The following is a 24,200-nucleotide window of genomic DNA, read 5'->3' on the forward strand; positions in this document are numbered from 1 at the left end:
CTCTGTGCCGTGTTGGCGCAGAAGGAAGGAGTGCCCTCACGGCACAAGCCCGCCCGCAATTGGTGGGCCCCGATCGCGGGCCAGGCCACCGTGGCCCACCCCCCCACCAGAGGACTGCACCAGCCAACTTACCTGCCCGGTGCTGCCATGTGGGACCATGTACAATCCACGCTGGCGGGACTGGCCAGAAATCGATGGCCGCTCGGTCCATCAGGGCCCGGAGAATTGCCGGCGGGGGGGGCTGTCAACGGCACCTGACCGGCACGGTGTGATTCCCCGCCCGAAAACCGGCGCCGGAGAATATGGCAGTCGGAGCGGCGGGATTCATGCCCCCCCCGGGGGGGGGGGGGGGGGGGGGGGGGGGGGGGTCGGAGAATCCCACCCATCGTCTCCAAAATTTGCAGATGACACAAATTTGAATGGGAGGGTGAACAGTGAGGACGATACAGATATCCTTCAGTGTGATTTGGACAAGTTGAGTAAGTGGGCAGGTGACATGATGGTGCAGTGGTTAGCACTGCTGCCTCACAGCGCCGAGGACTCGGGCTTGATCCCAGCCCCAGGTCACTATCCATGTGGAGTTTGCACATTCTCCTGTGTCTGCGTGGGTCTCGCCCCACAGCCCAAAGATGTGCAGGGTAGGTGGGTTGGTCACACTAAATTACCCTTTAATTGGGGGGGGAAAAAAAAATTGAGTGAATGGGCAAGTGAATGGCAGATGTAGTATAACTTACATAAATGCAAGGTTTCCTACTTTGGTAGCAAAAACGCAAGGCCATAAATTAGGAGAGAAGAATGTGCAATGAGATCTGGGTGTCCTCGTACACGAGTTGCTGGAGGTAAGCATGCAAGTGCCTCAGGCAATAAAGAAGACCAATGGAATGTTGGCCTTCATGGCAAGAGGATTTGAGTACAGAAGCAGGGATGTCTTGCTGCAATTATACAGGGTCTTGGTGAGGCATCACCTGGAATATTGTGTGCAGTTTTGTTCTCCTTATCTGAGGATGGATGTTCTTTCTCTACAGGGAGTGCAGCGAAGGATGGCCAGTCTGATTCCTGGGGTGACAGGATGGACATATGAGCAGAGATTGATCCGGTTAGGATTGTATTCCCTGGAGCTCAGAAGAATGAGGGGCGATCTCATAGAAACTTATACAGTTCTAACAGGACTAGAAAGGGTAGATGCAAGTAGGATGTTCCCAGAGTAGACTGGGACTGTACTCGTTGGAATTTAGAAGGATGAGGGGGGATCTTATAGAAACATTTAAAATTATGAAGGGAATAGATAGGATAGATGCGGGCAGGTTGTTTCCACTGGCGGGTGACAGCAGAACTAGGGGGCATAGCCTCAAAATAAAGGGAAGTAGATTTAGGACTGCGTTTAGGAGGAACTTCTTCACCCAAAGGGTTGTGAATCTATGGAATTCCTTGCCCAGTGAAGCAGTTGAGGCTCCTTCATTACATGTTTTTAAGGTAAAGATAGATAGTTTTTTGAAGAATAAAGGGATTAAGGGTTATGGTGTTCGGGCCGGAAAGTGGAGCTGAGTCCACAAAAGATCAGCCATGATCTAATTGAATGGCGGAGCAGGCTCGAGGGGCCAGATGGCCTACTCCTGCTCCTAGTTCTTATGTTCTAATGGTGGGGGTGTTCATAAACAGGGGTCACAGTCTGAGGATATGGGGTAGACCTTCATCTAGAGAGTGGTGAGAATATGAAATTCATTTCCACAGAAAGTAGTTGAGGCCAAAACATGGTATAGTTTCAAGAAGCAGTTAGATATAGCACTTGGGGCGAAGAGAATCAAAGGATATGGGGGTATTGAGTTGGATGATCAGCTATGATCATAATGAATGGCGGAGCATGCTCAAAAGGTTAAATGGCCTCCTCCTGCTCCTATTTTCTATGTTTCTCTGATCACTGCATCCTTTTTCTCCATCCACGTGGTAATCAAAGTCATTACAGTGTAGCTATACATGTAGCTGTACATCAAATGTTGAAATATTCAGCAGCCTCTATTGAGAGAGAAATTGAATTAATCGATCCGGGCGCGCTGGTTAAAGAGCGGGAGAGGTCAAAATCGGGATTCCCGCCGAGTGTGAATAGGTTCGCGATCTAACCGGCCTGCACTTTGCGAGTTTCAGATCCCGCTCAGATGGCACCAATTAAGATTAATCTCCATCTCATTTACGAGATGTAAGTTCAATCCAACATCCCCGCCGGGAACTAACTGGCTCTCCAGCGAGTAATCATTCGGGCGCCGTTTAGCACTCCTTTTGTCTGCGTAATGTCTGCAGGGCTGACTAGCCATCCCCCAATATTGTGTATACCCATAACACGGGCAATTACAGCTGCTACAGAAGCTTCCAGGACAGAGCTCTGTTCTTCGTTAAATGCCTGTTATAACCTGCCTGCTTACCATTGGCTGGGGACTAATGACAATCCCACAATCCTATGGGAGTATGAGCTTCCCCAATGAGGGGGGGCGGAGAAATCATTAGCAGACTCCCTGCAGAAATAGAGCTGGCCAGTTTGGAACCAGCAGAGAGAGAGAGAGGAGTGAGCAACAAGGGAAGTTGCTGCTGTTGTGTATATATATGTTATTGTAAATAAATGTTATTTCTTTGCATCCTGAAAACTCGTGCTGGATTCTTTATGGCCCTCACAAAAATGCCGATGGTCACTTTAACTCTCTTTGACTGTGAGCAACCACGGGCTGCACAGCTTTTTGGCCCTCACAAAACTGGCGACGAGGGTTAAAGTGAATAGCTGTCTACACTGCTGAAGCCACCTCCCTGGATTTTTGTTGGATACAGGTTGGAAGTTGTTTTCTAGTACACCATGCCTCTGTATGGGCGTTTGGATGTTATTAATGCTGCGCTGGAAAGCTGGAACCAGTACGCACAACGGATGCGTTACTATTTCCGGGCAAACAACATCACCAAAAACGAGCGCCAGGTGGTCATATTGCTCACCGCCTGCGGCCCGCATACGTTTGGGGTGATTAGGAGCCTTATGTACCCAGCTGCGCCGGACACCAAAACGTTTGATGAACTTGTGAACTTAGTGGGGCAACATTTTAACCCAACCCCATCCACGATAGTCCAACGTTACCGGTTTAATACCGCTGAGAGGACCCCAGGAGAATCCCTTGCCGATTTTCTATCCAGGCTACACAAGATTGCAGAGTACTGTGACTATGGTGAGACCTTGTCAGAGATGTTACGCGACCGTTTGGTTTGCGGTATTAACAGTGCGGCCACCCAGAGAAAGTTGTTAGCCGAGCCAACATTGGCTTTTCAACAGGCCATTCAAATAGTATTGTCTCAAGGAGTGCAGGAGCTACAGGGAATGGAGGTGCATGCCTTGGGGTGAAACCCCTTCCGTCCGAAAGCATCCCACTGCACCCCTGCGGTATCTTGGGCGAGGCGGCGCCAGTGGCCGTCGGACATTCCTCCCCAAATGGAGCCTTCTCCAGAACCAATGAATGAGGAGCCATGTCCGTGCCAGACTTGTAGGCGCCAACCCCGTCACGGACGGCGGTCCTGGGGGCGCCAGAGGTGCCGTCGTTCTGACCGAAACTGGGGGCAGCCCAGGGGCCGTACCTTTCATTTGGATGAACCTGCGGCGACTACACGCGGGGACGTGGAGACGGAGGATGACTGCCTGCAGCTGTATTGTGTGGCAGCTCCCCGTGTGGCCCCCATTAAAGTGACAGTAGGGTCAATGGTCACCCGCTTGAGATGGAGTTGGACATTGGCGCAGCAGTCTCCGTGATCGCCCAGAGGACATTCGACCGCATCAAGCAGGGTATACAGACCCTTACCTTAACCGACACAGGCCAGGTTTGCCACGTACACGGGGGAACTATTGGACATTGCAGGAACTACGATGACCCCTGTTGTTTATGGACGCCAGGAGGGGCGTTTCCCACTTATCGTGGTGCGTGGCCATGGGCCCAGCCTGTTGGGTCGGGACTGGTTGCGCCAGTTGCGGTTGCAGTGGCAGCACATCCTCCAAACAGTTTCTGGAGGGTTGACTGAGGTGCCAGGACGATACCCAGATGTATTCCAGCCCGGTTTGGGGAAAATAAAAGGGGCCGTAGCCCGTATCCAAGTTGAACCAGGAGCCACGCGCGCTATTTCCGGGCGCGCCTGGTGCCTTACGCTTTGCTCGAGAAGGTAGAAGGGGAGCTCACTTGTTTGGAGACTTTGGATATCATCAGGCCCGTCCGTTTCGCTGACTGGGCAGCACCAATTGTACCTGTAATGAAGCCAGATGCCACAGTTCGCTTGTGCAGCGACTATAAACTTACAGTGAATACGGCTTCCCGACTCGACCGATACCCAATGCCTCTCATAGAGGATCTCTGCGCAAAGCTTGCAGGCGGACTCTCGTTCACAGAATTAGATATGAGTCACGCCTACCTACAGTTGGAGCTGGACCCTGACTCCCGGCCATAGGTAACGATTAATACGCACCGGGGCCTGTATGAATATACACGTTTGCCCTTTGGAGTATCCTCTGCGCTATTTTTCAACGCGATATGGAGGGCATTTTGAGAAGTTTACCGCGTGTTGTGTCTACTTAGAGGGTTATTCTCCGAATTATGTGGGGGTTTGTGAGTTGGGGGGATTCTTTTGTTACTCTAGATGACGTTTTGATCACATGGACATCGGACCAGGAAAATTTGGAGGCTGTCCTTAGATGCTTTTCGGAGGCTGGAGTCCGTTTACGTCGCACAAAGTGCGTTTTTCAGGTGAAGGAAGTAGTCTACCTGGGTTATCGGGTGGACCGCGAAGGTTTGCACCCCGTCGCAGAGAAGGTGTGCGTGATTCAACAGGCTCCCGCCCCGACTGACACTTCGCATCTTTGTTCGTTTCTCGACCTCGTAAACTATTACAGAAAGTTCCTCCCCAATCTGGCAACGACGCTGGCCCCATTGCACATACTGCTAAAGAAGAATCACACCTGGGTTTGGGGTCAGCCGCAAGAAACCGCTTTCCGGCGGGTAAAACAACATTTGTCATCGTCTGGGTTACTAACCCACTATGACCCTGGAAAGCCTTTGCTCGTCTCATGTGATGCATCCCCGTATGGTATTGGGGCCGTCCTGTCCCACAAGATGGAGAACGGGGCCAAGCGGCCGATAGCTTTCGCCTCCCGCACATTGACTGCAGTGAAAAAAGGTACGCGCAGATCGAGAAGGAGGGCCTGGCAGTGGTTTTTGCGGTGAAATGATTCCACCAGTACGTATATGGCCGCCACTTCACTATCGTGACTGATCATAATCCTCTGCTGGGACTTTTCCGAGAGTATAAGCTAATACCGCCCATTGCTTCCGCACAGATCCAGCGCTGGGCTTTGTTGCTCGCTGCATACGAGTATTCTCTGGAGCACAAACCAGGAACCCAGATAGGGAATGCCGTCGCACTGAACCGATTGCCTTTATCGACCGGCCCCATGTCGACCCCCACGACCGGTGAGGTGGTTGAAACCCTAAATTTTATGGACACCTTGCCTGTCATGGCTTCACAGATCCGTGAGTGGACCCAGACGGAGCCAAAGGTTCGGCACGTAGTCCTGTATGGTGGGCAGCATAGACAGCTCCCAGGCGAATTGTGGGCATTTTCCTCCAAGCTGTCCGAATTCAGCGTAAAGACGGCATCCTGTTGTGGGGGACGCGTGTGATTGTCCCAGAAAAAGGACAGGAGCTGATACTGAGAGACTTGCACAATGGGCATCCAGGTGTGATCAAAATGAAAGCATTGGCCCGGAGTTATGTCTGTTGGCCAGGCCTCGACACCGACATTGAGAAGGTGGCCCAAAACTGCTCCATTTTCCAGGAGCATCAGAAGCTTCTGCCGGCTGCGCCCCTACATCACTGGGAATGGCCAGGGCGGCCTTGGGCGCGCTTGCATGCGGATTTCGCCGGCCCTTTTCAAGGATCCATGTTCCTGCTATTAATCAACGCCCAGTCTAAATGGCTAGAGGTGCATAAGATGGGGGGCACAACGTCCTGCGCAACAATCGAGAAGATGCGTTTGTCTTTCAGTGCGCATGGCCTCCCCGAGGTGCTGGTCACGGGCAACGGCACTCCGTTCACAAGTGATGAGTTTGCGAGGTTCATGAAGATGAACGGCATACGCCATATCCGCACTGCCCCTTACCACCCGGCTGCAAATGGGTTGGCGGAGCGCGCAGTGCAGACATTCAAACGAGGCCTAAAGAAGCAGTCTTCCAGGTCGATGGACACGAGACTGGCTTGGTTTTTGTTTTCATATAGGACCACCACCCATGCGGTGACTGGGGTAGCTCCTGCAGAACTCCTAATGGGCCGGAGACTTCGCACCCGCCTTAGCATGAATTTCCCGGACATTGGCGCAAATGTACGCTGCACACAAGAACGGCAGGGACATGGTTTTTCTCGGCATCGGCCGATTCGGCAGTTTATGCCCGGTGACCTAGTGTTCATTCGGAATTTTGCTGGTGGTGCCCAGTGGGTCCCTGGCGTAATCCTTCGTCAAACGGGCCCTATCTCTTACCAGGTGCAAGCCCAGGGTCGTCTCCAGCGCAAACATGTAGACCATGTTCGGTCCAGAAGACCATCCCTTCCAAAGATTCCCCGCCCCAGGAGCTCATTTCTACAGCCACAGAAACCAGACAGAATGGAAAGTTTTCCTCACAATCTTCCTCTGGTGCCTCACTCAAAGCCTGCGCAGGTCGTGGCAGAACCGCGTTGGGTTAGAGACGCCGAGACGATGGAGGCAGCAGACTCTGACTCCGAGATGGAGACACAAGACACCTCAGAGGGGGAATCCTCGGGGCCCACGGGCCGTGGATGCACAACCGTTGCGCCGTTCATCACGGAAGCGCCGGTCTCCATCTCGTTACACGCCGCCCGATCCAGCGCCTCGTGCAAATGGTATCCGGCCTGCGGCAAAACGAGTCCGACGCCCTGCTTCGCCAGAGTCTTCGGTGGATTCCTTGGACTTTGGGGGGGGAGGGATGTTATAACCTGCCTGCTTACCATTGGCTGGGGACTAATGACAATTCCACAATCCTATGGGAGTATGAGCTTCCCCAATGAGGGGCGGAGAAATCATTAGCAGACTCCCTGCATAAACAGAGCTGGCCAGTTTGGAACCAGCAGAGAGAGAGAGGAGTGAGCAACAAGGGAAGTTGCTGCTGTTGTGTGTGTATATATATATATGTTATTGTAAATAAATGTTATTTCTTTGCATCCTGAAAACTCGTGCTGGATTCTTTATGGCCCTCACAAAAATGCCGATGGTCACTTTAACTCTCTTTGACTGTGAGCAACCTCGGGCTGCACAGCTGAAGGCTATTACTAATAAGGAATTGGCATTGTTAGTTATGTGAGCACTTCACAGCTCCCAAGTACATTTTCGTGGGTACACATGCCACCTCTGAGACAAGTGTTATTGCCCAGCATTCCAATCAAGCTGTGAGGGCTGAATAATCTGAACACTGGAGGTGTCAACACCACAGATGCAGCAACCAATAATCAAACACTCTAGAGCTGAACTTCAGCACCAGGGATATTCCTGTGACCAGAGGATGTGCATGTGGATCAGGGGAGAGCATCAGAACATGGTCTCTCCAATGTTCCCGGCAGGGATCTGGGGTCTAGCGGCTCCTGATGTGGCCGGGGGGTGAGCTTGCAGAGCAAGGTTCTCCAGCACACGTGACTTGGTGGATGACACTCTGAGAGAAGGCAGGACACGTAAGAGTGGGGGAGGCTCCGGGTATATGAGCGTCCTCGAGTGGAAGCCCTATCTGATTGTCGTCTCCCTCCTTCTCCAATTCCTTACAGATATCACAATGGATGACCCCGCAGCGGCTGCCCTCGCGGTGTTGGTGGTGGCCCAAGAGGCCAGACGCCGGAGAAGGCAGCAGCGGCAACACAGGCTGGAGGCGGCACCACATGTGCAGGGGCCGCTGCACACCCTGCAGACCTGGCTGTCCATCAGGCCGAGGAGATGCCCAGAGGGAGATGCTGGCGACAGACCAAGATGTACGAAGTGATGACAGATAGCATGTGCCGCAGGAGACTCCACCTCAACAAGAAGATGGTGCAGCATTTGTGTCATGTCCTTTTCACCTGACACCTTGTGGAGGTGGAGGACGCCCGCTACAGGTGCCATGGAGGTCACCACAACCCTAAATTTTTATGCCACCGTATCATTCCAGGGCTCGAGCAGAGACTTAAGTTGCATATCACAAGCTACAACCCACAAGTGCATCCGTGAAGTCATGGATGCCCTGTATGCCCAGGCAGCTAACTATGTCGAATTTGAGCTGGACCAAGCCCATCACGATACACGGACTGCAGGATTCTCCACCATTGCTGGGATGCCCCGGGTCCAGGGGGTAATTGATAGCACATATGTCGCCTTGCGCGCACTGGGGCATCAGGGACTGCCCTTCGTTCATAGGAAGAGGTTCCACTCGCTGAATGTTCAGCTCATGTGCGACCACCGCTTCCGGATCATGCATGTGTGTGCATGCTTCCCAGGGAGTGGGCATGACAGCTGCATTCTGGGACACTCTTGAGATCCCTGGCATTTTTGAAGATCACCCCAGGATGACAGGCTGGCTCTTGAGCGATAAAGGATGTCCGCTGAGGTCCTGGTTGAGGAAGCCAGTGTGGAGGCTGAAGACCGATGTGGAGACTCGATATAATAAGGCCCATGTTGTCACGCATGCATGCTGTCATTGAGTGGTGCATCGGATTGCGTCCTGGCAGTGAACTGTAGTACAAACCCCAGTGAGTCTCCTGCTTTGTGGTGGTTGATGTGCCCTCCACAACCTGTCACAGCAGTGGGGTGACGTTGTTGAAGAGGAGGAGATGGAGTACGTGGCCTCGTCTGAGCAGGATGAGAAGAGGCCGGACCGCGAGGGGCTGGAGGAATGAGCTCAGGCCCGCGGGTGCAGCTGGAGGATGGAAGACAGGCAGCTGCGAGGGTCCGGCATGATCAGAGGGCCAGACAGGCTCTCACCCATGCCCGCTTCTCATAGGACAAGGCTTTGTGCGTCAGCTCATCCCCTTTTCTCCTCCCCTCCCCATTCACACCCTCCTTTCATTGACCTCCCTGACCCCCATTTCCCTCTTACCCTCTCACACCACCTCCTCCCGACTACCCTGTAATATCACGCAGGGTGATAGGCCTGTGTTGGCACTGTCAGCAGATCAATATACACAGCAGGGGAGTGGTGATAACTCGCTGTGAGGTATGGTCTGCTGCTCCTCAGTTTATGCCATAGTCTGGCCCCTGAGCTTCTGCTGACAGTGGGCTCATGCCCATCCTCTGAACAGGGTCTGCATCGAGGGCTGTTGATCTAGAATAACTGTGCCCGGGGGTCCAGGGGTGGGGGGAGCGGAGGGCCACAGGGGGTTGGGGTGCAGGCAGGCCGGTTGTGTAGAATAACATGACCAGAGGCTGCATATGTATCAGGTGTTAGATGTTAAATGGTGAACATTTGAACCTTCTATTGTCCCTAGCTGAAGCTAGTTCCTCCCCACTTCCCCAGGGTCCACTCGGTGATCCTCAAACATCTTAACCTTCCATGCTCTTCCGCTAAGTCTTCTGCAGCCCTTGGTGGATGGCCGCCGGAGAGTCTAGAGCCAGAGGACCTCGGCCGACTTAGCGGTGTCACTGACATTGCCCTGCCACCCTGTTTTGCCCGCTGACCTTAAGACAAGCCAGTCAAGAGGGAGGATTCGGGTGGTTGAAGACCTCTGTCATCTCCATGGCGGCAGGCACAGGTTCGGCCGCCAGTGCTCCCTCCTACCCGATGATGCCCGTAGGTTCCTGGGGCTTTCCATAGGATGGAGAGGCAGCTGGAGTGAGCTCCAGAGGCCTTGGCATTACCGGCTCTGCCGGTCCTGGCGCCTCCCCGTTGTCTGTGTTAGACGTATTAGATGCTGTGGTATGAAGAGACAAAAGTTCTGTTCCTTTTTCACCAACACACTTTTATTTCTTCCAACAGACTCTGCACAAAACTCTACATATCACCAGACCCAGAGGCCACCTGAAGCCCCTTTACATATCAGTGTCAATTATTGGACACTTAACATAAATGAGACAACTAATTGCAATGTCTCTTAACCCATTACTTAACAGTCTGCACCATGGTGTTGACACCCTCAGCGATCCTCCTCAGTGACTGGGATATGCTCTGGACTGCCTCAGCTATGTCCAACTCGGTCTGGGCCATTCTTTCCCTTGCATCGGCAATGTCCACCTGTGTCTAGGACACATTCCACAGTGACTGGGACATGATATTGAGGCCCTGAGACATGGTCGTCACAGACTGAGCCATGCCTTGGGGACCACCACTCAAGGTGCTGACGTTGTGCTCCAAACGTTCCACTGTGGTCGCCACCCTAGTAGTGTTGGCCTCAGTGCTATGCATTGCTGGCGCTTGTGCCTTCAGGTGGAGAACCTGCGGGACAGTGGACATGTGTTCAATGCTTGCAAAGGATCATTTGGTCTAAAATGATCAACTCATTTGAGACTTGCCCTTGCAGCTTTGTGGAGGTCTTTGATCTTGTTTCAGCATTATACAGTGGTTCTCCTGGTCATGCTGTACGAAATGACAGCTGCTGCCACTGCCTCCTAGACGGCATTGGTGGCCCTGCAGCTTGTCTTCCCACTACTTTGGGGCAACAGAGTGTCCTGTCTCAGCTCCACAGTGTCCAGAAGCCTAGTCGGGTCGGCATCCCCAAAACAAGGAGCAGGTCTGCATGGTGCCATGCTTGTGTGCTGACTGGGAGTGAGTTTAGAGGAACCGTTTAAAAGCATGCTGCCGGGCATGGGTCTGGCGAAAGAGCTGGCGGGACACCCTGTACCGCTGAGAGGTTCCTGGCGGACACAGTGCCGTTAAATATGGGCTGCAGTCTCGCCGGGTGGCCGTCGGGAAGTCGCACCCGATATCACACTTCGAACTGTTTCTATTAAATCGCGCCCAATGTTTTGGGTCTGTAACTTTTTTCATCATGACTGAAAATCTGCTGCAGGTTTAAAGTAAATGAGTGAAGAAAAGAAAGACGCAGAGGAAATAACAAAATCCACGGAAGGAAGAATAGCGGGAATAATTTAATGAACAGTAGAATCATGATTACCACCTGCTGTCTGAAAAATTGGGAGCGGTTATGCCATAAATTCTTGAACTGATTGGCTTATCTCCGGAAATTTAAGGCAAATTAATTATTTTTTCAAAGCATAGAACCCAATCCCCAAGAAAGCTGATCTCTGACCTTGCAACAAAAATGCACTGCTCAATGCCAATTCCTCCAGGCAATATTCTCCAGAAATTTTCCATTTGCATTGCTTGTGGCATATTTTGGTTGAGGTGTTAAATTGAGGCTCTATTTGCATTCTCAAGTGAACATAAAAGACATCATCACACTATATTTCAAGGAGTTCTCCCTATTGTCCTGGTAAATATTTATCAATTTAACCGTTTGAAAGAATGTACCTGACTATTATTGATTTGTGAGACAGCTGTGGGGGATTTGAACATAGAACATAGAACAGTACAGCACAGAACAGGCCCTTCGGCCCTCAATGTTGTGCCGAGCCATGATCACCCTACTCAAACCCACGTATCCACCCTATACCCGTAACCCAACAACCCCCCCCCTTAACCTTACTTTAATTAGGACACTACGGGCAATTTAGCATGGCCAATCCACCTAACCCGCACATCTTTGGACTGTGGGAGGAAACCGGAGCACCCGGAGGAAACCCACGCACACAGGGGGAGGATGTGCAGACTCCACACAGACAGTGACCCAGCCGGGAATCGAACCTGGGACCCTGGAGCTGTGAAGCATTTATGCTAACCACCATGCTACCCTGCTGCCCCATTTGGTTGCTGCACTTCTTAAAACAGCAACAGTATTTGAAAAATATTCATTGACACTAAAGCTATTTGGGATGTGCAGAGGTTGTGAAAGGAGTTTTCCTTTCTTTCTTCTCTCTATTTCGCTCTTTCTTTTCCTCTCATTGGAATGGTTGAATTTGATTGCAAAAAAGACATGATTGAGAGCTTCAACAGTATGGCCTAAGATAAATGGGAGGAAAGGACTAAAGAGAATGGTTTTGCCTTCCTATTATTTAACTGAGGAAATTACAGCTTATGTGAAACTGAATTTTGGACAATACAAAGGTAATGGTAGAGATAGAACATAGAACAGTACAGCACAGAACAGGCCCTTCGGCCCTCGATGTTGTGCCGAGCAATGATCACCCTACTCAAACCCACATATCCACCCTATACCCGTAACCCAACAACTCCCCCCCCTGACTCTGATATTGCAATGGTGCAGCCCATAATTGAGGAATTGGAGTCCCCAGCCCAGAACAAATCCTTGGGGACTTCAGAGGTAATGGTGCAATAGTTGCCTTTTGAAGCCTAACAATAAATCCACATTACCGCTCCCTTAAAGTCTATTGTTGGTAGCTTCTTTACTGTTTGCTTTGATCCGATATATTCTACAAAATTGGCCCATTGAATGATGAAACAATCGTGAAACTCCAAGGAGAAGTTTTCACTGGCTGCAGAAATGCTTCATAAATTGCAACGTTAATCTTATTGCCTTGTTCTGCTTCTCATCCAAGCTGACACCCCTCTGAAAGGGGCCAACTGTTAGGCTTCTCATGATAGAGCCCTATGTGCAAATTTGGGTCCTGTGATGTTTTTAAGACTCATCACCATTTTGTGAGACACCTGGTTGGAAAATGTACTGTGTAAACTCTATTGACTTTACTCAGCAGTATAACAGGGAACAAAAAAACGATAACTTGAAAACTACTTTTTTGGAACTGGGACTAACTGGAGTTCTCCTCCTGGCTTCACGAGAATAATGTATCTCACTGCCAATACAACTAATCTCCATCCACCATTCTCTCTGCAGTTGCCCTCCTACTGGTCCAGAATCACAGTAGATGCCCATTTCCTGATGCAAACCACAGGTGGCATGATTATAAACCTCGAGGTGGACATTCTCTCCTACCAGTTCCATAGGGTACTCCATCAGTCATAGCCTCCCCGCCCTGCCCCGCCGCAAACCTGTTGTCTGCTGCTGTTATACTGCAGTACTCAGCAGCACCACATGAGGCAGATTTCTTCTTGCAGCAGGACATTTTTTAGACAGTGCCGGACTCTGATAGCAGTTTTTATGGAATCATTACAGCATAGAATGAAGCTATTAGTTTTGAGAGACATTCAAGACTAACTGTTTATTCATTCCGATAGTTGGCAGGGATAATTTGAAAATGAATAGAAAAAAAATCAGTGCATGTAAGTAAAGCTAAACAAATAGGTATCATTAATTCAAGAAATCAAAAGTTTAAAAAATGTATTACAGATAAGGGAAACAGCTGCACCAAATTTAAACAATTATTAAAAAATCTGTCATTATTTTGCAGACTTGACATGCTGGGACCAAAAGGCCAAAGAGTTTGGGTTTGCATGCGAGGGATCCTTGGTGCTTCTGCCATGATGCTGATCTTCTATGCAATACAACAGATGCCTTTGGCCGATGCCACTGTTATTATGATTAGTAACCCGGTCTTCGTTAGTATATTTGCATGGATTTTTCTGAAGGAAAAATGCAATTGGTGGGATCCCATCTTCATTATTTTTACTTTAACTGGGGTAGTCCTTATTGCCAGACCTCGGTTTATCTTTGGCTCTGTCGATTCTGGATCTGAATTTGACTACATGGGTCGTGTCAGGGGCACCCTCGCTGCTTTTGCAGGTGCAATTTGTGCAGCACTGGCTCTAATTGCGATCCGGAAAATGGGCAAGTCTGTCAATTATCTCATTTCCATTTGGTACTACTCAATGACTGGAATAATTCTATCAGTGATTGCGGTCTCTGTCACTCATGAGTGGCGCCTGCCCAACTGTGGAGTGGATCGAGTGTTTCTAATTCTGATCGGTGTTTTCGGACTGATAGGACAGATCTTTCTCACAAAAGCTTTGCAGATTGAGAAGGCTGGGCCCGTGGCTCTTATGAAGACCACAGAAGTGCTGATGGCCTTTTTATTGCAGTATTTATTCCTCAGTTATACCCCTACCTGGTGGAGTTTGGGAGGAGCATTGTGCGTGACTGTTGGCACCGCTGGAGTTGCTATTCGGAAATGGTATAGCACCACCAGAAAGACTAAGGAAACCATTGGGTAGCCTAGAAGCACAACTGAAATTTGAATGTAGTTGGTGAGGAATGCTTAAAAAAACTAGTTTAAAAAGCAGGATGGCTACCCATCTGCTTTCTGAATACCCTGAGTATTCATACCCTTAACTAAGATTTTCTCAGGACGATGTAGTAATAAGGGCAATCATTTAAATTGTGGATCTTGAAAAATAATTTTTAAAGAATCAAAATGTAATATTTTGTAATATTTTATACATGTCCTTGACTGCCCTAGTCCTATCTGGATGTTGGTCCTGGCTCAGTGGTAGCAATGTCACCCCTGAGTCAGAAGGTCATGGGATGATGCATCCTTCCAGAGATTTGAGTACATTATCCAGACTGACGTTGCAGTACAGCCTCAGGCATGCTGCTTGTTGGAGGTGCCTTCTTGTGGATGAGATGATAAAGCGAGGCCCTGTCATCCCTCTTGATGTGGCTGTAAAAGATCCCACGGCACTTCTCAAAAGAAGAGCAGGCAAGTTTTCCTGTTATTGTGGTCAATGTTTATCCCTCGATGATAACAGGTTATCTGGTAATTTATCACATTGGTATTTGTGAGAGCTAGCTGTGTAAATGGGTTGCTGCCAATGACTATTCAAAAGTTTATAACTGGTTCAAAGCTTTTTCGGATACCCTGAGATCATGAAAAACACTAAATGCAAATGTTTTCTTTCTTTTCTCTCTTTCTGGGAGTTCTTGAATAATAGACATGATGTTCTGTAAAACATACAGAATTACTTAGCCTTCAAAATGTTTGATAAAAGTAGACTTTTAAAAAACAAATAAAATTTCAGTATTGCGTAAGTGAGAGGAGGAAATATGATTGCAGCTTTAAAGGAACAAGGTTAATTTTGTTCACGCAGTAAAACCATTCTGCACACATCTAACTGTTATCCACCAACATATAAATTTACAGATTAAAAAACTAATGGTTAATGGTGCAAACGACATGCATTGTGCACACATTCCAAACAGCAGACAGCACTTCTGAGTATGTAATTCTTTGTTCCAGCTTTCTCCATAAAGAACACCAAATGTTATCACAACAGTGCAGCATGCAGTCCATTTGAAATAATCAGGCCACTGTGGCCCACTTAGAAAGGACTGTTGAATTTTCAAAAGGGTATGTCACAACTTTTGGTCAAACTTGCAGCAATCTTTTGTAGAAAATACCAAAATGTACATGTGGAGGGGCAACATTTTAATATTGAATTAATATTTATATTTATCCTGCAACTTAGTATGAGTATTTATTATTTATTTTGTCTCGTGTTAAGCAGTATCATTTCATAGAACATGAAACAGAAAAGTTTTTTTGTGTAAATTGTAATAATGTATACGTATTTCAACGGGCAAACTAATTTAAAAATATTGTGCAATTGGTTTTGCTGATTCCCCCCCCCCCATCCCCAACACCACAATTTGAAGCAATCCTGCCAATGAGAGCCAATAAAGTCTGGAAGTGATGTTATCGTACAGATGTTTAACACGTTATACCAAACTCCGCTCCACTATCTTCAATGGAAGTGTTAACCTTTAATTCCACTATTAAAATAGCAGTGAGAGGAAATTGTTTTGACTTTGCTTGGTTGTTGCAATGATACTCTTTTCAGGCGTTGGTGTCGAGCGTTGGTGTCGCTGTTTCTTCTGACATAGTCTGCTATAAATGTGTTCATTTGTAGGCTAAAGAAGAAAATAGTTCCCATATTTAGCAGATGTATGATGGAACTTAAGGAGCCAGATTCTAGGATTCTGTAATTACCAAAGTTCGGATGCATGCTGTCAAATATCCAGCCATTTAACCTTTCATTGATAGTTTCTAGGTTAAATAACCTATTAAATAGGTTAAATATGGTTAGTTTGCAGTGGATTTTGTTGAGTATACTTTTTGACAGTCTTTGCATGTTTTATGAGTGAGTTTCCACAATTGCTTTTTTTCAAAAAAGCCATCTGTAATCTTGAATTCCACAAGATAATTTCTCCAAGTCAACTTTGCAGCTTACAAACATATGAACATATGAATTAGGAGCAAGAGTAGGCCATTTGGCCCCTTGCGCCTGTTCCATTATTTATTGAGATCATGGCTGATCTGGTTGTGGCCTCTAGTCCACATTCGCAACTACTTCCAATAATCTTTGACTTCCTTGTTATTCAAGAATGTATCTACCTCTGCCTTTAAAAATATTTATTGACACTAACTCCACCACTCTCTGGAGAAGAGAGTTCCACAGACTCATGACCCTCTGAGAAAAGATTTCTTCCCCCTTCCCTTTTTCTTTTGTTTCTTTGATCTTGATTTTATGTTCCGTTTCTCCATTCATGCCCTATCTCCATTGATCTTGTCACTGCTGTTGTTTAACCACCTGTTTTTACTTGTTTCGCTTGTCCCTGTTTCCTGCTTGCCAGGTTGCTTTTTTCATGACATTTCTGCAAAGCGTCTCATTGCGGGTGGCTTCAAACATTATCCTCCTCCAATTTTTGCCTCTTGTGCATCCCCAGTTTTCATTGCTGCACCTTTAGTAGCCTTGTTGTCCGTTATCTAGTTCTTGGCTCCGACTTTCCTTCCTAAACCTTTCTGCCTCTCTAATATATCTATGCGTTTTAAGCCATTCTTTAAAATCTGCCTGTTTCTCAAACTTTTGGTCACCTGCTCTAATAATTCCTTGTGTGGTTGGTGTCAGGTTTTGTCTGATAATGTTCCTGTGAAGCACCTTCAGACTTCTGTTAAATACACCATATAAATGCATGTTTTGTGCTCTTGTCTAGCTCTCATGTCTGATCTGGAAACTGGTGCCTTTAGAGAAGGAACATGTAGGCTTGTGGACATGGTGGACACTTTCTGGAGTATTGCCTATTAACAGGTAGTCCTGTGACTTAAATTATGAGTTTATTTAAGCTTGATTAGATTTTGTGGTTAATAATGAGAGGCGTTGCCTCTGTCTGAGGGGCCACCAATAATGTTGCCTTTCTATTATTAACTCTGTGGCAACACAGCATTGATCTTATTGGTTGGGTCATTTAAAATATGCAACTGAAGTCCCTCTACACTTAAAAATTACAATATGAAAAATGAAAATCGCTTATTATCACGAGTAGGCTTCAATTAGGTTATTGTGAAAAGCCCCTAGTCACCACATTCCGCCGCTTGTTCGGGGAGGCTGGTACTGGAATTGAACCGTGCTGCTGGGCTGCCTTGGTCTGCTTTAAAAGCCAGCGATTTAGCCCAGTGTGCTAAACCAGCAGTTGCATGTCAGGTTTTGAAACCCCCACAGCTGCACGCGGGAATTTATGGTGGTGGGGAAAAAAATGCCTTGCAGTAAACCTTTGAAACAAGTCCAGCAATATGTGCTACCCATGGGTGCTTTTAGAGACTCAAGTTCATCAAATGCTGAATGTCAGTCAGGGGTTTATTTTTGGTTAAGCACTATATTTAGACATACAGCTTCCAACAGGCACAACAAATATATTGCCCACATTATTTCCCAGTAAGTCATTGGACAATTAAATTCAACCTAATAGTGGGTAAAGATTCTGCATCCACCGACTTACTTCATGGGAAAATCTCAGAATGCAATTGCTTAGTTTCCCGAATTCTCCACTTGTGTCAGTAGCTGATGCAGTGGAAACTTCACCTCCTCCTGTTTCGATGGCCGGGAATATTAGGCTTCCAGCATTTCCCTTCTTGCCATCTGGAGAGTCAGCAGTGAACGCATCGGGGCAGATACTGGCTGCGTGCAATCATTTAATGTTCCAGCGAATATTCGTTGACTGGAGATGGGACTTCTGTCCTTAATCAGCAGGAAGTTCCACCTCCGAGTTGCTGGCCAATCTGATTGATCAGCAGGTCTCTAACCCAGCTGTGCCAGAAGCTGTAGTGGACAGCACTGGGACTGCAAACGGTCCACCCACAGAACGAGTCCTGGGAGAACAGAACCAGGTAAGTGCAAGGTCCCGGCAGAGGGAGTGGGTGAGGAGACCTGAGGAGGTGGCAGAGGGAGGTCGGCAGAGGGGGTTGCAACTGACCATCAGCAGGGCCAAGACCTTATGGGGGCAGGAAGGGTGCCTAATGTTGAAAGAAGGATGTTGATGGGAGCACCCTCCGTTCTCCCACTTTGTCTCTTCCTGTCCGAGCCTGAACAAGGTGACTTTCCATTTGTAATAGGACATTGAGTACAAGAATAAGGAGGTCCTGTTCAACTTTGTATAAGACATATTTAGGCCTCATCTAGAGTACTGCGTATAGTTCTGGGAATCATGCTCAAGGAAGGATGTGAAGGATTGGAGAGAATACAGAGGTGATTCACAGGAATGATTCCAGTAATAAAGAACTGTAGCTATGGGAATAGTTTGGCGAGGTTAGGACAGTTTTCCTTGGATAAAAGAAGGCTGAGAGGAGAACCGATAGAGGTATTCAAGATCCTGAGGGGTACGGGCAGAGTAAATAGTGAGAAACTGTTCCCTCTCGAACGAGTATCAAGAATGGGCACAGATTCAAAATAATTGGTAAAAAGGAGCAAAAGTAATGTGAAGAAAAGTCTCTTTCACCCAGAGTTGTTTGGAGTTTGGAACAAACTTGCTGAGGGGATGGAGGATGCATGTTCAGTTGCGGTATTCAAAAGGGAATTGGATTTCTATCTGAAAAGAGAGAATCGGCACAGTTTTCGGTATAAGGCGAGGAAGTGTGACTGGGTAGAATGCGCTTTTCAGCGAACCAGTGCAGACGTGATGGGCCAAATGGCCGCCTTCTGCACTGAAAAGGTTTCGTGATTTATATTCAGTCAACATGCACTAAAGAAATACTCGTTTTTTAAAAGGGACCAAGTATTTGGTTTGAACTCTTCAGGGTTCAATTCCTGTTGGTCACTGTCTAGGCAGAGTTTGTACATTTTCCCCAAGTCTGCCTGGGATTCCTCCGGGTGCTACGGTTTCCTTCACGTTCCAAAGATGCACAGATGAAGTGGATTGACCATGCTAAATTGCCACTTAGTGTTCAAAAGGTTAAGTGGAGTTATTGGATTTCAGGGATAGGGTAGATCATGAGTCTAGGTCAGATATTTTTGAGATAGTTGGTGCAGGCTCGATGGGCCAAATGGCCTCCTTCTGCACTGTAGTGATTCTATTCTATTCTATTTAAAAACTAATTATTTTGCCAGGATGTTGCTCCTGAACCTAATATTTTTACTCTGTCACTACTCACTGCAGCTAAGTAATACTTGGTAAGTAGCTCTAGGAAGTGAGCCCATTTTCTTCTCTCCCATTGTATTCTCTCTGTCTTAAATGTTTCTCCCTTTTCTAAGTTAATTATGACAGAGACAATTATCATTTCTTGCTGTTTCACTCCTCGTGCTCCGTGGCTTTTGCAACTTGTTTTGCTATGAAATGTGGATTTCTTCTCTCCCCTTCTTGCCAGCTTGCTCTGTTTTTCTCAAGAAGACCTTTTGAATTAAATTACTTACTCTTAACTTTTGAAAAAATTCTTGAACTTTTGATTTTATTTAAATATTTTCCCCAGTGGATGATCTGACATGGCTGGAGTGTACAGCCATTGATCCATTGCACCGCAATTCTGTGATTTGATTTGCTTCTGTCTATAGCATTAGCAAAGACCAAATGGAAAGTGATGCCAGTCACATTGCTCTCCGGGGTCACAAACCGAAGATACCCACTAATAAATGTACCGCTGTATTCAGAAAAGAACCCAGAGATTGGTTAGAATATGGGACATGTCACAAGAACTTATTGAGGTAGAAGTACAGAAGCATTGAAAGGGAAGCTGATAAACAAACGAGGGAGAAAGAAATGGAAGGTTATGCTGATAGGATTAGATGATTCAAGTGGGAGGAGGCTCATGTGGAGCTTAAACACCAGGACCATTTAGGCCTATTTCTGTGATTAAAATGCAATGTAATATCTGCAATCATATTGCCAGACAACCTTAGAAAGGTTCAAAAATGTATTCATGCCAACACATCTAAAAGCACATTAGGATGGATCAAAGGCTGAGGAAGGAATGGGTGTGAATGGAAAATTAGGGGGTGAGTGAAGCTCATCGGGGGAGGATGGTTAGTGAAAGACCAGGAAGACAGCAGAGGACAGGATTGGGAAACTGAGCAGATAACAATATGGTCTGCTGACCATTTGACAGGAAGCTTCGGGATAATCATACAAATTGCAGGAAGCTCTTTAGCATCACTGCATTTTCACAATATTACAAACTCCTAGATGCAAAGCTTTTCCTAATACTGTTCTAACTTGCACAATTGATAGGATTAGATGAAGTCAAATGGGAGGGAGGAGAGGCTCATGTGGAACATAAACTCCAACATGTACCTATTTCTGTGCTTTAAATTCAATATACTTAAAGTTGTTTGAAGGTATTTCCCACAGTTTTAAACATATTCAAATATTTTTGAGGAAATTGTGATATTTTTTCACTTAAACTTTTGTTGGAAAATTCTATATTTGAATGAAACATTGCAATATGAGAAACTTGTTTTTAATTATTGGGCATCAATGTCTGCAATAAAATGTTTGTATTTTGCTCAATAAAAATGAAACATGAATTTTGAGGACATTAATATGGTTGATTTGCCTGCTCTTGTTATGTTATCACATGGCTGGAATGTTATTTCTGATGTTCTGCAATATAACATTTTTGTGGCTGTTGTGCCATTTGTATTCTGCTCTTACTTCTGAGTCACTGCCTCTGTTTCAACTTTGTGACTCTCCAGCAGCAGGTAATATGTGGCCTGCAGACTTGCGGCTGTTTAACCATGTTTGGACTACCCTTTGAAGAAACTGGCCTGGATTCTGTAGAGTTTCTGCTTTTTATCTCATTCCTTTTCAGAACAAAACATACTTGATGACTAAGCTTCCACAGTGCTACGAGGGAGAGAATTCCAAAGAGCCCGGGAACAAATCTGGTGAACCTTTGTTGCATTCCCCCTTTGACAATAATAGCCTTCCTGAGGTGGGGGGAGCAAAAAATGAAGTAAGACTTTGCTGCACACAGACCTTCTAGCAATAAAGGCTAGCATATTATTAGCCTTCCTAATTACTTGCTGCAGCTACATTTTAGCCTTCAGTGGCTTATTGTTTAGGACATCCAGGTAGATCCTTCTGTATATCTACTCTTTCTAATTAGAAATACTCTGTTCATCTGTTCCTTCTACCAAAATAAATTACCTCACATTTTTCTGTATTATATCTCATGTGCCATGCTCTTCTCATTTATTAAGTCTGTCCAGATCATCTTAAAGCCACTTTGCATCTTACTCACAACACATTCTCACCCAGCTTTGTGTCATCTGTGAACTTGGAAATATTATATTTGGTCCCCACATCCAAATCATTGATATATATTGTGAACAGCTGGGGGCCATGAACTGATTCTTGCGGAGCATCACTAGCCACAACCTACGAACACGAGAATGACCTGTTTATTCCGACTGTCATGTGAGTGAACCATTAAGAAAGATTTGGTCTTACCACGTGACCTGTAGCACTGCTTCAGTGTGCGTGGAGACGGGCTGTGGCTGTCAGGTGAGGGATTTTTGCGTATCAGTTTTGGATTGTTGCTTTGGATTGCAGAAGAGAAGCAGTGTTTCCCTGTTTTCATTTTAAAGGTCCTCCTGGGAACTAAAAGCACATTGTGTATGGCAAACTACCTTGGTAACTTTAAAGGTAGCGTTGCTTTCCAGAAGGAATTTTGAATCTGCTGGTTGGAACTGGATCAGAATCTCAGGGAAAGGACCAGCCCAATTTAAGTGAGATTACAGTGTGCTGGGCCATACTCTTGAAAGGGGTTTTGGTTTATTGGATTTTTGTATTGAATTGGAACAGTTACTTAGAGGGATTCATCAAGAGTTATTTACATAGATTACTCTAGCTGCTGTGTTTTTTTATGTTTGTAAATTCTTGCTGTGTTTTAAATATGTTATAATAAATTTCTTATAATAAATTTTGTTTTGTTGAAAGCTCCTAGGAAGTCTGATGAATCACACCTGAAGTGAAGGCTCTTCTCATCCTAGCCAAATTCAATAAAAAGCTATAGGTCAGGTGGACTCCATAATACATTTAAACCCTGGCGCATAAAAAAAATTGGGGGCTTGTGTGATAAAAGTCTATCTTTCGTGATTGTATTGGCTTCGTGAACTCAAAGACAGTGAGGGGTGAGCATATTTGTGTTGGCTTTTCAAGTGTTGTATTCAAGTTTAAATAGGGAATGTATTGTGGACAATGGCTCTTTCAGTGGCTCAGAAGCTTTTGGGGGTGGAGACGGTTGTGCAATGTACCTTACAAGTGGTGACTAAAACAAGGCTTTCAGACGTGGCAAAAATTTACAGTTCACATTGCCTGACAAAATACGGAAAGGGAAAATAATTGCAGCTGTATCATTTAAAATTGCCTGAGATACAATCAGAATAATTGGAAATGGCAAGAATTTAATTACAGATGAAACAGCTTGAACATGAAAAAGAATTAAAGCAGCTTGAAATCGAAATGAGGGGAAAAAAGAATAACCCGAGCAGAATGAAAAACGAGAGAAAGGTATGTACAGATAAGGGAAAAAGAAAAGGAGCGAGATGAAAGGGAAAAAGAAAAGGAGAGGGAGGAAAGGGTAAAAGAAAAGGAGAGAGAGGAAAGGGAAAAAGACAAAAAGAGAGACTTTGAACTTCGGAAACTGCCCATGGAAGATCAACATCAGTTAAAAAGCTCAGGTAAAGGGAAAAGTACATCTGAGGATAGTGAGTTCATAGTCGAAGGCTTGGTGGGGATCTATTTTGAATATGCCCAAGTATTGCCAAGGTTTGCTGAGAAGGATGTAGAAACCTTTTTCATTTAATTTGAGAAACTGGCTAAACAAATGAAATGGTCACAGGACATGTGGGTATTACTGATTCAAACATAGTTTGTAGATAGAGCTAGTGAAGTGTTTGCATTACTCAGAGGATGTATCCGGGACGTATAAGGAAGTGTAAAAATCCACCGTGGGTGCACATGAACTAGTGGCTGAAGCCTGCAGACAAAGGTTTAGAAATTTAAGGAAAGAACCTGGTCAAACATGCATAGAGTTTTAAAGGATCAAACAGAGTAATTTTGATAGGTGGATAAGGGCTTTGAAAATAGACCAAACATATGAAGCTCTTGGAGAAATTATCATTTTGGAGGCATTTAAAAATTCAATTCCTGATGTAGTGAGAACTGACGGTTAAAACTGCAAGGTTAGCAGTATAAATGGCTGATAATTATGAATTCGTTCATAAATCAAAGTTTGGTTTCCGACACCAGTTTCAGCCTGTGAGGAATAGAAACTGGGGAAAAGAGAAATACTCAGGTGGTAAAGGAGATCTAATGGGAGATAATAGGATAGTGTACTTCAGATTAAAAAAGAAATCCAGGAGGGTGGAAGAGAAATAAAGTTTCAGATGTGTTTACTGTAATAAACAAGGCCATGTAAAGTCACAGTGTTAGGGGTTTAAGAAAAGGCTGATGTGATAAAACAGGATACGCCAGTGGGGTTTGTTAAAGTGGTAAAGGTGTCATGAGAGCATCCCTTTCAGAAATGTTTTTGTCTTATCACATGGTTTCAGTAATGTCATTGTGTGGGTGGAGCTGGGTTTTTACTTTCATTTTTGAGTTGGCAGCTGGCTGTAGCTCTGAGTTTTACTTTCGCTGTTTGACCTGGTTTTGTATTGCACAGGTTGGAAAGAAGTGTCTCTCTATCTTCAGTTCAAAAGCTGTTTCCAGATTACTTGATAACTTTAAAGTGTTCACTGGAAGGAATTAAAACCTGCTCTTTTGGAAAGGGAACGGGTGTATCCATACCAAGTCTTAAAGATAGTAAGAGTGCCGTCTGTTTGAAAAGGGGTTTCTGCTTTATGGGATCTTGTTACTCAATTGGAATAGTTAAAGGGGGGAATTTATTAAGGGCGATACATAGATTACTATAGCTGTGGGGGACATTTATGT

At 46.1% G+C, this 24,200-nt stretch overlaps 1 protein-coding gene across 1 annotated transcript in view; it reads left to right on the forward strand.

Moving 5' to 3' along the window:
* The window catches only part of slc35g1 (solute carrier family 35 member G1), an 80,083-nt gene extending 57,517 nt beyond the window's left edge, over positions 1-22,566 (forward strand). Inside the window, exon 3 of the mRNA XM_038821952.1 lies at positions 13,459-22,566. Coding sequence (XP_038677880.1) covers positions 13,459-14,218 — 760 coding nt within the window. The 3' untranslated portion in view covers positions 14,219-22,566. The remainder of the gene's footprint in view (positions 1-13,458) is intronic.
* The last annotated feature ends 1,634 nt before the right edge of the window (positions 22,567-24,200 follow it).

Source organism: Scyliorhinus canicula, chromosome 16, assembly GCF_902713615.1.
Source record: "Scyliorhinus canicula chromosome 16, sScyCan1.1, whole genome shotgun sequence".
Lineage (NCBI taxonomy): Eukaryota > Metazoa > Chordata > Chondrichthyes > Carcharhiniformes > Scyliorhinidae > Scyliorhinus > Scyliorhinus canicula.